Genomic DNA, 11,638 nt, shown 5'->3' on the forward strand with positions numbered 1-11,638 from the left:
AAAGCTCGTCAAAGCGAGCCTGGTGTGAAACGGACCCAGTCTCTCTAACTGCTTTAAATAATCACCAGATGACAGTGCAGCATAACAGCACACTCTCTTTGACCTGCTTCAACAAGAGGTTTTACTCCAGTTTTATTGGAAACGTGTCTTCTTGCCCCATGGTGTTTCAACTCTTGCTCCCACCTTCTGCTGTACTAGGCCTCGTACAGGCAAATGCCAGAGCTCTTCTTGGCTCTCAACACCTCTTTGCAAGCAGAAAAAGCAGGCACCAGGAACTTGGGTCCGTGAATCGGAGCGTTCCTGTCTAATGATTAGGAGCACACTGTGCGTGGACATGACTGCCATGGCCTGGCACCATTCAGCTTGCCATGGGTCCTAGCACCTTTTTCCCCGCCTCATCCTGCAGTCAGGGATCTGCTTCCTGCCAGTTCTGACCTTTGATTTTAGCCAGCTTAGCAGCTCTCTAAGTGCACGTGCTCCTCGCCCCTTGTTTTCCAGGCCACCTGCATTTTGAGGAACTGCCGTATGCTCAGATCGCCTCAGAAAACAATGTCTCTGAGAGCTTAGTGCGGCTTTGCATAGAAAGGACCACGCGTCTCTTCTGTGTCTGCATAGAGGACAGGCAGAACGTTGCCTTCCTTTGGAGAGACGTTGGCATGCTGATCATCGAGGGCAAGGATGTTAAAATGAAATTCTATGAAGACTTTCTGAAAAAGCTGAATGGGACAACGAATGCTTTGCAAGCTCTTCTCAGGGTAGGATTTTCATTTTCCCAGCACTACCCATGGTTCTTCTGAAGTGCCTTCCAGGGACTGGGTGGCTGCTTTCTCCTGGCCTGTCGTGCTTCTTCAGCCAGTTGGGCTCCTCGTGGTCTGCAGGAAAGCAGACTCTGTAGAGCTCTTCCCTTGCAGGCAGGGGCCTGGCTCTGCAAGAGACCCCCCCGAGAGAGGCCTTGCTTTTTGGCAAAAGGCTAGCGTGCCAGTGGAGATCGCTGCTCAGCCCAGCGTTTGGGCAGGGAGCGGAGGTGCAGGCAGAGCAAGGCTTGCTGAGGCCGGAGCCCTTAGGCAGCTCTCGGTGGGGCTAAGCTGGACCAAGCAGCCAGCCCTTGTCAGTGTCCCCATCGCCTGTCACTTGTCTCTGTCTATTGCAGATGCCAGAGATGAACAACTCTGTCATCTCTCACCTCGACACCGCTGCTTCTCAGACCGCTTCTGAACGTGTCATTGTCTTTCCAATGTGAGTAAGCTTTTTCCTGCTGCTCTCAGCAGAGAAAGAGATCGGCTTCTCAGCTCATGCTTGCGGGGGAGGGCTGCCTTGCCGGGCCCTGTGGATTATGCTTGTGACGGTACTCTTCAGTGTTGGGAGGACTGCTTTGCAGGGAACTCCGTGGAGAAACGTGGGACAGCAGAAGTGCTTTAGACGACTGCGCTGCTATAGACATGGAGAGTTTTTTGGGCTCGTTCTCCATCAGCATGCTCCCACCATTTCTTTTCTCCTGTGAGCGAGACTGCCTTCCGCTTGGGCCCACGGGCTAGAGGAGGAACAGTTCCATGTCCAAACCGGAGCTTGAGTCTGGTGGGGCTCCACATTGCTTTGTGAGCTATGAGTGAGAGGTAGCTATGCGTTGGATAGTACTATGAGTTAGAGAGGAATAAGTTTTTCCCCTGAAGCAGCAGGCAGGATTATTGCGAGGTCAGCCATGCTCACAGCAAGGACAGGAGAACATTGGCACAGTGCCCTGTCTTCAGCGTGGTGCTCTTCTTTCCAGGTACAAGCACGAGAGCATGCTTAAGAAGCCAACGGGGACAGTGAGTCTGAGAGGACAAGTGAAGCCCAGCAAAGATCAAAGGGCAGTGAGTCTGATCGGACAAGTGAAGCCCAGCAAAGAACAAGGCTGGACAAAAGGAGGAGAGAGCGTCAAGAAAGGTAAGGAACCCATGGGTCACTTGTAGGGGCATGTAGGTTTCCTTCCTCCTTGTCTGGAGGGGATTAGGGCCGAGGTTACCACAGAGTGCCTGGAGGAGCCTGAGACACCTCCTGTGACTCTATCCCCATGGTGGGAAAGCTCGAGCAAGCCATTGTGGAACAAGATTGTGCGACAGCCCTGCACCACAAACGTCCACTGCGAGTGCTGAAGGACACCTTTCCTGTGGCCTCCACTCCCCAGCCTGTGCTGCAAACCCTGGAAAGCTCTGACCCTGCTTCCTTCCATGCTCTCAGATGCCTCACAAACAATGCCTCTGTTGTGAGCGTGCCTCTGTAGCAAATGTGTGTGCGTGGGACCGATCAACAGATGCAAGAGCCGTCTCCTCTTGTGCGAAGCGATTCCCCACCCCAGAATGACTCTTTGAGGGCACGGGCATCTCCCAGGGAGTCCCCCATTTCAGCACACGGGGGAGATAAGGGCATCAAAACGGTATTGCCCAGGAAACAACGGTGCACTATAGCCAGGAAGAAAGAGATGGAGAGTGTCAGAAAAGGCCTACGAGGTCCCAGGAAACATGGCTCCAAAGGGACAAAAATGACCCCTGCCAATGGTGTTGCCACAGGCTTGAGCTGATCTGCATGCCATTCTTGCTGGAACTGGGACAGAATTGGCGCACGATTACCACAAGAGCAGAGATGCTTTACTCAAGTTGTCTCCTTTCTTCTTTCCAGAGGATCTTCCCAAGAAGCGCCTCCTTCATCGAGCAACACTTGCTCCAGAGAGGTTACCCGCCCTGACTGTAAAGCCGGAGAGCAGTCAGAAAGCTGAGCAGACAGAGCGTCGTGCCAGGTGGGACTCCTGGAGAGACAAATGTGGCTGCTGCCCTGCTCTTGTCTCTGTAGGAGTGCAGTTTCTCCTGGACGCAGAAGCTGTACGAACTCAAAGTGCAGCTATCCCATCTCCCACTACCTTGCGATTTCTTGCTGCATGGCAAGCATCTTGCAGCATCACTTCTTAGCTGGGTAACTAATGGCAACGGCTCCTTGCAGGACTGGGAGGTCTTTCTTGCTTTCCCTCAGACTGCAATGAGCACAGTGTCTCGAGTCTGAAGAGACTTCCCCAGGAGCGATGGTGGAGGAGTGCAGGTGTTCTCCTAGCATCTTTTGGACACTATCGAGTGTTGGTCCGGGCTGGGCTCAACCACCCGGGCTGTTTCCAGCTCTCGGAGAGACGTGACAGAGAGCAGATCAAGCATTCAGGGGCTCTGCAGCCTTTTGCAGCGGAAGCAGATGCACCACTTGGAAGCGGATGATGCGAAACCAGCTCCTCCCACACTCTGGTCACCTTGCCCCATTGTGTCTTTGCAGGAAGCTTCCGGCCATCCAGAGGAGTTCTGTGAAGGAAAAGGAAGAGGAAGAGAAAGTAATTCCTCAGGTGACTCCCAGGATGGTAGACTTTATTGCCAAAGCTATTGAGCAGAGGAAAGAGGTACGTGGCATGGACTGCTGCAGAGAGTGCGTCTTACTGAACTGTAGAATAGCGTCACTCGATGGACACCGGTTCACAGAACATTCTTGACTTGTGCCTTCATGTGACCACTGAGTTGTTTCTTTGGGTGCTTCACTGAAGAGAAGCCCTTTGCTGTGTCATTTGAGAAGATGCTTTTCATCCCCATTAGCTTCCTGAAACACACCCAAGAGCTTACCCGGGGATGCTTCTGATGGCAACGTCACTGCATGGCTTGCCTGGGTGGGATAGGCAGCTGTCAGGTTGCTTCTAGCCCCGTGGTCGCTTAGCTTGCCCAGACATTCCAGAAGGGCTCTTCAGGCGACTCTTCGGTTGAGCCTGCAGGAGCATGGGAGCAACCCTGAGCTGACAGACGGGCAGAAGACTGAGTGAGGGTGGAAGGGAGTGCAGGAAGGGGGGAGACACCCCAGCCCTCCCCGCACAGCGTTACTAACTGTCTGTGGTTGCGTTTTGGTCACCCTCCAGAATAAGTGCTTGAAGATTAAGGAGACGCTTCCAAAACACATTCAGAATTTCTTGGCTGAGGAGGAAAATAAGAACAAAGAGCTGCAGGAGGAGAAAAAGAAACAACCCAAGCAGCGAAGCGCAGCACTAACCAAAGCAAAAGTCAAGAGAGAAGTGGAGATGCCAACAACCGAGGTACTTTGAATTTGTGCACTAAAGGAGCACTTTCCCACCGGGGATCTGAGGCTGCAAGGTGCTTCTAGCACCCAAGCCGTAGTAGCACTATTGCTGCAGCACTGCAGGGTGGGTTGCTGCTGCCTTTGCTGAGCAAGAGAGACCAAGAGGGAGTTCTAGCAAAACGCCGGTAGTGCTGGGACATGACGCTGGGAGCGCACCGATGGCCTTGTGCTGGTTGTTTTCCCAGTCCCCCTGGGGTCCCTGCCAGAAGTGGTCTGGAGGTTGTCTGGGAGGGTGGGAGGGGGCTGCATGCTGGGAAGCATCAGCCCAGCGCTGCGGGGCTGTTGTAATGAGAGTAATTCCTTTGCAGGAATCCTGTCCCTCTGAGGAGAGAAGTCCCGAGAGAACTCCCAGCTCTCTGTCTGAGAGCGACTCGGGGCAGTCCAGCCCTGACCTCATGGAGAGGATGATGGGGGAGTGGGACGAGGACGGAGAAGAGCCACCCAGAACTCAGCAGGACAGCCCTGTGCCCCCTAAGCGGTAAGCGTGCAGCAGCTGCAGCCAAGGCCTGGGGTAGTGGAGTGGTGCCGAGGCACCTGTGGGTCGAGGAAGCCAGCCCCTGAGCCAAGGGGTCGCTTACAGAGCCCTGGGAAGCCGAAGGCCAGGGGTCTGAGCTGGCTTAGAGCCCAATGCCAGGGGCCTCTCCGCAGCCCAGAGCAGCCCACGCTTGAAACTCCTCCTGCATCGAAGGGGCTGTGGGGCCGAATGGGGCCTTGCGGGGAAAGGGTGGCTGGCTGAGGGAAGAGACAGGAGTGTTGCGGCTGAACAGTGAGAGAGACTTTGTCCTTACTGCTGCAGGAGTCTTTCTCCACGGACACATGGGACCCTAAGGGAGGTGGTGACATGCATCGTGGAGCAGGTGGCCCGTAAACAAAGGGGAGAGAGAGATGCGGAGAGGGATCTGCAGGAGCAGCTCAAGTGGTAAATTTCCCCGGACGCGGGCAGTATTTCCTCCCTTGCAGTGCCCTTCCTTCCACTCCCCCAGCCCTGCTGGAAAGAGGGGTTTTTCCTGGCACTGGCCTTCTGCAGCCCCAGCAGGCGGCCTGCTCGGGAGCCCCGTCTGGGAGCGCTCTCCAAGTGCTCACACCACCTCGTCCCGCTGTGTGCTTGCAGTGAGCTGGCAGTGCTGCGGTGGAGTCGGTCGGCGAAAGAGGAACAGAGCTACCACCAGCTTTGGCAAGTGGGTCACCAGCCTGCACCCCCTGCTGGGCCAAGGCAGAGAGAGTCAAGACGGGTAAGTGCCCTGGGCTCCTGTCCACAAAACAGTATTCAGGAATGGGATTGGACACAGGGGTGGGACTGCATCACAGGGACCGTGGGCCTGCTGTCTCCAGCCAGCGTCAGATCCCCTCATTTCTGTCCTGAACAGTCTTGCAGTGTTGCTCTGCATGTCTCTGCGTATGCAGAACTACAGAGGTTTGTGTTGATCTCCGCAGGTGCGAAGAGTAGTGCCAATGCCTGTCAGCAAGGGACCGGAGAGGCCGTCCGGCACACAGAAGGGTCCAGATGGAGACATCCAGCAAGGGCCCTCCCTGCAGCACGAATGGGACCAGGGTTGCCCATCCAGGCTATTAACGCCAACACCTCCTTCCATTCAATAAAGCCCTGTCTCCAAAGTTCTCTGGGTCTTTCCTTGGTGGCCGTCCATTCTGCACTTTGCAGCGGATGAGCTTTCATGGAGCAGGGAAAGGCCAGCACGGGAGGGAGGGCTTGACTGTCAGTCCGGCTCCCAGGGCAGCTCTCTCCCAAGGCCAAAGCTGTACCTGCTCGCCTGCAGCTCTGCTGCTGGTAGCAAGCACACTTCTTGCTGCTGGCGTGTCCTCGGCTGCATGACCTGCTTTGGCTGCACATCCCTGATTAGGAAGGGACTGTGCAGGGAAAAGGAAGAGGAAGGGAAAGGGGAAGGGAAATGGGAATGGGAGCGGGAAGGGGAAGGGAAACAGGAACAGGAAGAGGAAGGGGAACAGGAATGGGAATGGGAACGGGAACGGGAACGGGAATGGGGAGAGAAATGGGAAGGGGAACAGGAAGGGGAAGGGAAATGGGAAGGGGAAGGGGAACAAGAAGGGGAAGGGAAATTGGAAGGGAAAGGGGAAGGAAAAGAGGAAGGGGAAGGAAAAGGGGAAGGGGAAGGGGAACGGGAAGGGGAACGGGGATGGGAAGGGGAAGCAGAATGGGAACAGGAAAGGGAAGGGAAATGGGAAGAGGAGGAGGAAGAGGAAGCGTAAAGGGAAGGGGAAGGGGAAGAGGGAGAGGGAGAGGGAGACGGAGAGGGAGAGGGAGAGGGAGAGGGAGAGGGAGAGGGAGAGGGAGAGGGAGAGGGAGAGGGAGAGGGAGGGGAAGGGGAAGGGGAAGGGGAAGGGGAAGGGGAAGGGGAAGGGGAAGGGGAAGGGGAAGGGGAAGGGGAAGGGGAAGGGGAAGGGGAAGGGGAAGGGGAAGGGGAAGGGGAGGAGGAAGAGGGAAGAGGAAGAGGAAGAGGAAGAGGAAGAGGAAGAGGAAGAGGAAGAGGAAGAGGAAGAGGAAGAGGAAGAGGAAGAGGAAGAGGAAGAGGAAGAGGAAGAGGAAGAGGAAGAGGAAGAGGAAGAGGAAGAGGAAGAGGAAGAGGAGCGGGCTTTTGCCTGGGGCAGTTCCTGGCATCAGTCCCCTTGGAGGTCAAAATTGTCCAGAGGCTTGCAAAGCAGAGGCTCTCCAGTGTGCCCAGGCCAGCACTGCCAGGGATACCCAGAGCTGTGCAGGCATCGTGATGGGCTGTGGGGACAGTGACATCCAAGGCAGGAACTATGGCTGCGGAAACAGGGAGGAAAGCTTATGGTGAGGACGTTTTTTTCAGTCAGGAAGTTAAGATTAATTGAAACCTTAAAAGTTGAGGACTGGGAGAGTGGATGGGCACTTACAACTTTGGTGAGGAAGCGGAAGAGGAAGGGGAAGAGGAAGGGGAAGAGGAAGAGGAGGAAAAGACATTGCTGTTGTTTAAATTATTGAGGAAATTAATTGTTTTTTGCTTAATGGAGAAAGGAGAGATGAAATCCCCATTGATAAACCTGGGAAAACTATAAAGCTCTTCGTTGCCTGACAAAGGTGTCCTTGACCCAGGTTAGCAAAGCAAATCTAAGAGATGGATGTCAGCTGACTGAGCAAAAAATCCGTCTCCTTTAGAACTAACTCTGAGCAGTCTAGAATCAAAAGTACATAAAGAAGAGAAAGGATTCTAGGCAAGCTGTCTTCTTTCTCCCAGCTGCTGCGGAACCAAGGCATTCTACTGGCCTGGAATGATCAGGAGGAGAAGTATCAATCAACTTGGAGATCATGTCTTTAAGAGTCTTGTCAGGCAATTGGATATTAGCCTGTCTTCACGATCTTCTGGAATACTTCTTGAAAATGATTGCTAGATATTTAGTTACCAGATTGCTTCCAGTAATGCTGATATTTAAATGAAACTGAAGAAAGAGGTAACCTATGTAATCTGTGTGAACTGCTTGAGAGAGTCCAGCACAGAGCCACAAGGATGATTAAGGGAGCGGAGCGTCTTCCTTACGACGAAAGGCTGAGGGAGATGGGTCTCTTTAGCTTGGAGAAGAGGAGACTGAGGGGTGACCGTATTAATGTTTATAAATATGTAAAGGGCGAATGCCAGGAGGACAGAGCCAGGCTCTTCTCGGTGACATCCAATGACAGGACAAGGGGCAATGGGTGCAAGCTGGAGTGTAGGAGGTTCTGCTTAAATATGAGACAAAACGTTTTTACGGTGAGGGTGACAGAACACTTGAACAGGCTGCCCGGGGCGTTGTGGAGTCTCCTTCTCTGGAGACTTTCTAAACCCACCTGGACGTGTTCCTGTGTGACATGATTTAGGTGTTCCTGCTCCGGCAGGGGGACTGGACTAGATGATCTTTCAAGGTACCTTCCAATCCCTAATATTCTGTGATTCTGTGATTCTGTGTGAATAAGTGCACTACAGCAGCTGAGTAAGATACAACATTAGCAATGTTGCTTTTGCACAGCAGTACCAAAAACTCTAGCAGCAGTGCAGAAAGCTCAGCAGCAACTCCAAGTTAGTGACCAATGAAATACTGATTTTAGGTCACACGTGTAGGGAAAGTGCGGAAAGCTTTAGGCAAAGCCAAACTGCAGGAAGATGTGAAAAATCACGTCTTGCATTTCCCATTGCTTCTTGAAATCTGCTAGCCTGAGTGATTGAGTTTAGGGCAGTGACATACTTGAGTCCCGTGACCTGGAAGATGGAAAGACCAGTTTGACTGATACGGAGGACTGGGATGCCATACGTTTCCTTTCCTTTGAGGGAATCTTTTGTGTGCAAATGTCCCAGATGTCACTGCCACTCAAGAGAACTTTTCCTTGGGAAAAAGACAAGGAATATTCAGCAAGGTGTCCTGGTTGCAGTTAGGACAGAGTTAATTTTTCCTCAAAGTAGCTGGTAGGGTGCTATGTTTTGGATTAGGATGAGAAGAGCGCTGATAACATGCTGATGTTTTAATTGTTGCAGAGCAGTGTTTACACCAGGCCAAGGACTTTTCGGCTTCTCGCTCTGTCCTGCCAGCGAGCAGGCTGGGGGTGCAGCAGGAGCTGGGAGGGGACAGACCCAGGACAGCTGACCCAAACTGGCCAAAGGGGTATTCCATACCATCTGACGTCATGCTAAACAATATATAGGGGTGGCTGGCCGGGGTGGGGGGCCGGCTGCTCGGGGGATAGGCTGGGCATCGGTCAGCGGGTGGTGAGCAATTGCATTGTGCATCACTTGTTTTCTTACACATTATTATTATTAATACTATTATCATTATCACTATTATTATTATTATTGTTATTATTATATTCCTGTCTTAATAAACTGTCTCTATCTCAACTCACCGGCTTCACTTTCCCGTTTCTCTCCCCCATCCCAGAGAGGGAGGGGGGAGGGTGAGCGAACGGCTGTGTGGTGTTTAGCTGCCAGCCGGGTTAAACCACAACACAAGGTCAATGAACAATCTGGCTTCTGTCAAGCTCTCCAGGATTATCCAGGGCAGTGCATGTGTCCTTCCAATGTGCCATTCCTGACTGTAAGTGAAGCTCACTGTAACTGTTCTCTATTTTAAAATGTAATTGGAAGAGCATGAAGCTTACTTCATGACAACCGTTATGAGACATCACAGCACCATGAAAAACCTAAAGCACTAAGTTGTAAGGTAGAGAAAATAGACTGCTCCTTGGATATATTCCCATGTTAAAGCTCTTGACCACTGACCACAAGACTGTGATTTCCAGTTGCTGCTTCCATTGGCACAGCTGGCCGAGGACCCTGTGTGGCACCAGGAGCTTGGGTCTGTGGTTGGGTGCTTTCTTTTCATGATTAGGAGCACACTGTGTGTGGACATGGCTGCCATAGACTAGCACCTTTTTCCATGCCTCATCCTGCAGTTATGGATCTTCTTCCTGCCAATTCTGATCTCTGATTTCAGCCAGCGTAGCAGCTCTCTAAGGGCACGAGTTCCTCTTCCCTTGTTTTCCAGGCCACCGCCATTTGGAGCAACTGCCGGATGCTCAGATTGCCTCGGGAATCCGTGTCTCTGAGAGCGCAGTGCGGCTTTGCATGGAAAGGACCACGCGTCTCTTCCATGCCTGCACAGAGGATATGCAGAACGTTGCCTTCCTTTGGAGGGACATTGCCATGCTGATCATCCAGGGAAAAAATGTCAAAATGCGATTCTCTGCAGTCCATGGCAACATTTTTAGCATCACAGCCCCATGAAAATGCTAACCCACTGAGTTGTAAATTAGATTAAAAAGACCACTTCTTGGATATAATCCCATAGTAAAGCTCTTTTATTTCCGTGACTAGAAACCACAGACCACGAGGCCATCCAGGCTGCTAATGGCGGCACTTCATTCTGTTCAATAAAGCTTTGTTTCCAAAACACACTGGGTCTTTCCTTGGTGGCCGTCCACCCTGCACTTTGCAGCGGATGAACTTTGGTGGAGCAGGGAAAGGCCAGCACAGGAGGGAGAGCTTGACTGTCAGTCCGGCTCCCAGGGCAGCTCTCTCCCGAGGCCAAAGCTGTACCTGCTCGCCTGCAGCTCTGCTCTTGGTGGCCAGCACACTTCCCGCTGCTGGCTGGTCCCCGCCACATGCCCTGCTGCAGCTGCAAATCCCTGCTTGGAAGGGACTCTGCAGGGAACAGGAGGAAGAGGAAGAGAAGCAGGCTTTTGCCTGGGGCAGCTCTGGGCACCAGTCCCCTCACCGGTCAAAACTATCCGGAGGCTTGCAAAGCCAGGGTGCTCCGGGGTGCCCAGGCCAGCACTGCCAGGGGTACCCAGAGCTGTGCAGGCACCATGCTGTGCCGCGGGAGCAGCTTTTTCAGTCAGGTAGATAGTTTCACTCCCACTTGTCCCTGAGGGACCTTTTGTTCCACACCTCCTTGTCAGAAAGGCTGGGAGGAGCGCAGGGGAGATGAGCAGACCTCCAAAAGCTCCTCTCCAGACACCTGGGTCAGGACAATGCTCTCAGCAGCAGGCTTGAGAGCAGGCTGTGCAACAGGAGGGAAGGCACCCCAAGGCTGCGGATTCAGGTCCGCCTGAGTGCTCCAGGCCAGCAGTGGCAGTGGCCATTCCATTCAATAAAGCCCTGTCTCCAAAGTTCTCTGGGTCTTTCCTTGGTGGCCGTCCATTCTGCACTTTGCAGCGGATGAGCTTTCATGGAGCAGGGAAAGGCCAGCACGGGAGGGAGGGCTTGACTGTCAGTCCGGCTCCCAGGGCAGCTCTCTCCCAAGGCCAAAGCTGTACCTGCTCGCCTGCAGCTCTGCTGCTGGTAGCAAGCACACTTCTTGCTGCTGGCGTGTCCTCGGCTGCATGACCTGCTTTGGCTGCACATCCCTGATTAGGAAGGGACTGTGCAGGGAAAAGGAAGAGGAAGGGAAAGGGGAAGGGAAATGGGAATGGGAGCGGGAAGGGGAAGGGAAACAGGAACAGGAAGAGGAAGGGGAACAGGAATGGGAATGGGAACGGGAACGGGAACGGGAATGGGGAGAGAAATGGGAAGGGGAACAGGAAGGGGAAGGGAAATGGGAAGGGGAAGGGGAACAAGAAGGGGAAGGGAAATTGGAAGGGAAAGGGGAAGGAAAAGGGGAAGGGGAAGGGGAACGGGGATGGGAAGGGGAACGGGAATGGGAAGGGGAAGCAGAATGGGAACAGGAAAGGGAAGGGAAATGGGAAGAGGAGGAGGAAGAGGAAGCGTAAAGGGAAGGGGAAGGGGAAGAGGGAGAGGGAGAGGGAGAGGGAGAGGGAGAGGGAGAGGGAGAGGGAGGGGAAGGGGAAGGGGAAGGGGAAGGGGAAGGGGAAAGGGAAGGGGAAGGGGAAGGGGAAGGGGAAGGGGAAGGGAAATGGAAAGGGGAGGAGGAAGAGGAAGAGGAGGAGGAGGAGGAGGAGGAGGAGGAGGAGGAGGAAGAGGAAGAGGAAGAGGAAGAGGAAGAGGAAGAGGAAGAGGAAGAGGAAGAGGAAGAGGAAGAG

At 53.5% G+C, this 11,638-nt stretch overlaps 1 protein-coding gene across 5 annotated transcripts; it reads left to right on the plus strand.

The window, feature by feature from the left end:
• Window positions 1-1,650: 1,650 nt before the first annotated feature.
• LOC308187231 (uncharacterized protein) lies at window positions 1,651-6,422 on the plus strand. 5 transcript variants are annotated; one of them, XR_013944543.1, is made up of 6 exons: window positions 1,651-1,926; window positions 2,659-2,776; window positions 3,295-4,093; window positions 4,446-5,056; window positions 5,249-5,369; window positions 5,572-6,422. XR_013944543.1 is itself a non-coding variant. In XM_080609394.1 (3 exons), exons 1-3 carry the CDS (start codon window positions 1,785-1,787, stop codon window positions 3,503-3,505), a joined length of 471 nt encoding a protein of 156 aa, XP_080465520.1. In that variant the 5' UTR covers window positions 1,651-1,784; the 3' UTR covers window positions 3,506-4,222. The 5 variants fall into 5 exon arrangements, 1 of the variants encoding a protein (XP_080465520.1); XR_013944541.1 differs by having other exon boundaries at window positions 4,446-5,369; XR_013944542.1 differs by having other exon boundaries at window positions 5,249-6,422.
• The last annotated feature ends 5,216 nt before the right edge of the window (window positions 6,423-11,638 follow it).

Source organism: Anser brachyrhynchus (assembly GCF_964034855.1).
Source record: "Anser brachyrhynchus genome assembly, contig: SCAFFOLD_466, whole genome shotgun sequence".
In the NCBI taxonomy this organism is placed as follows: Eukaryota; Metazoa; Chordata; class Aves; order Anseriformes; family Anatidae; genus Anser; species Anser brachyrhynchus.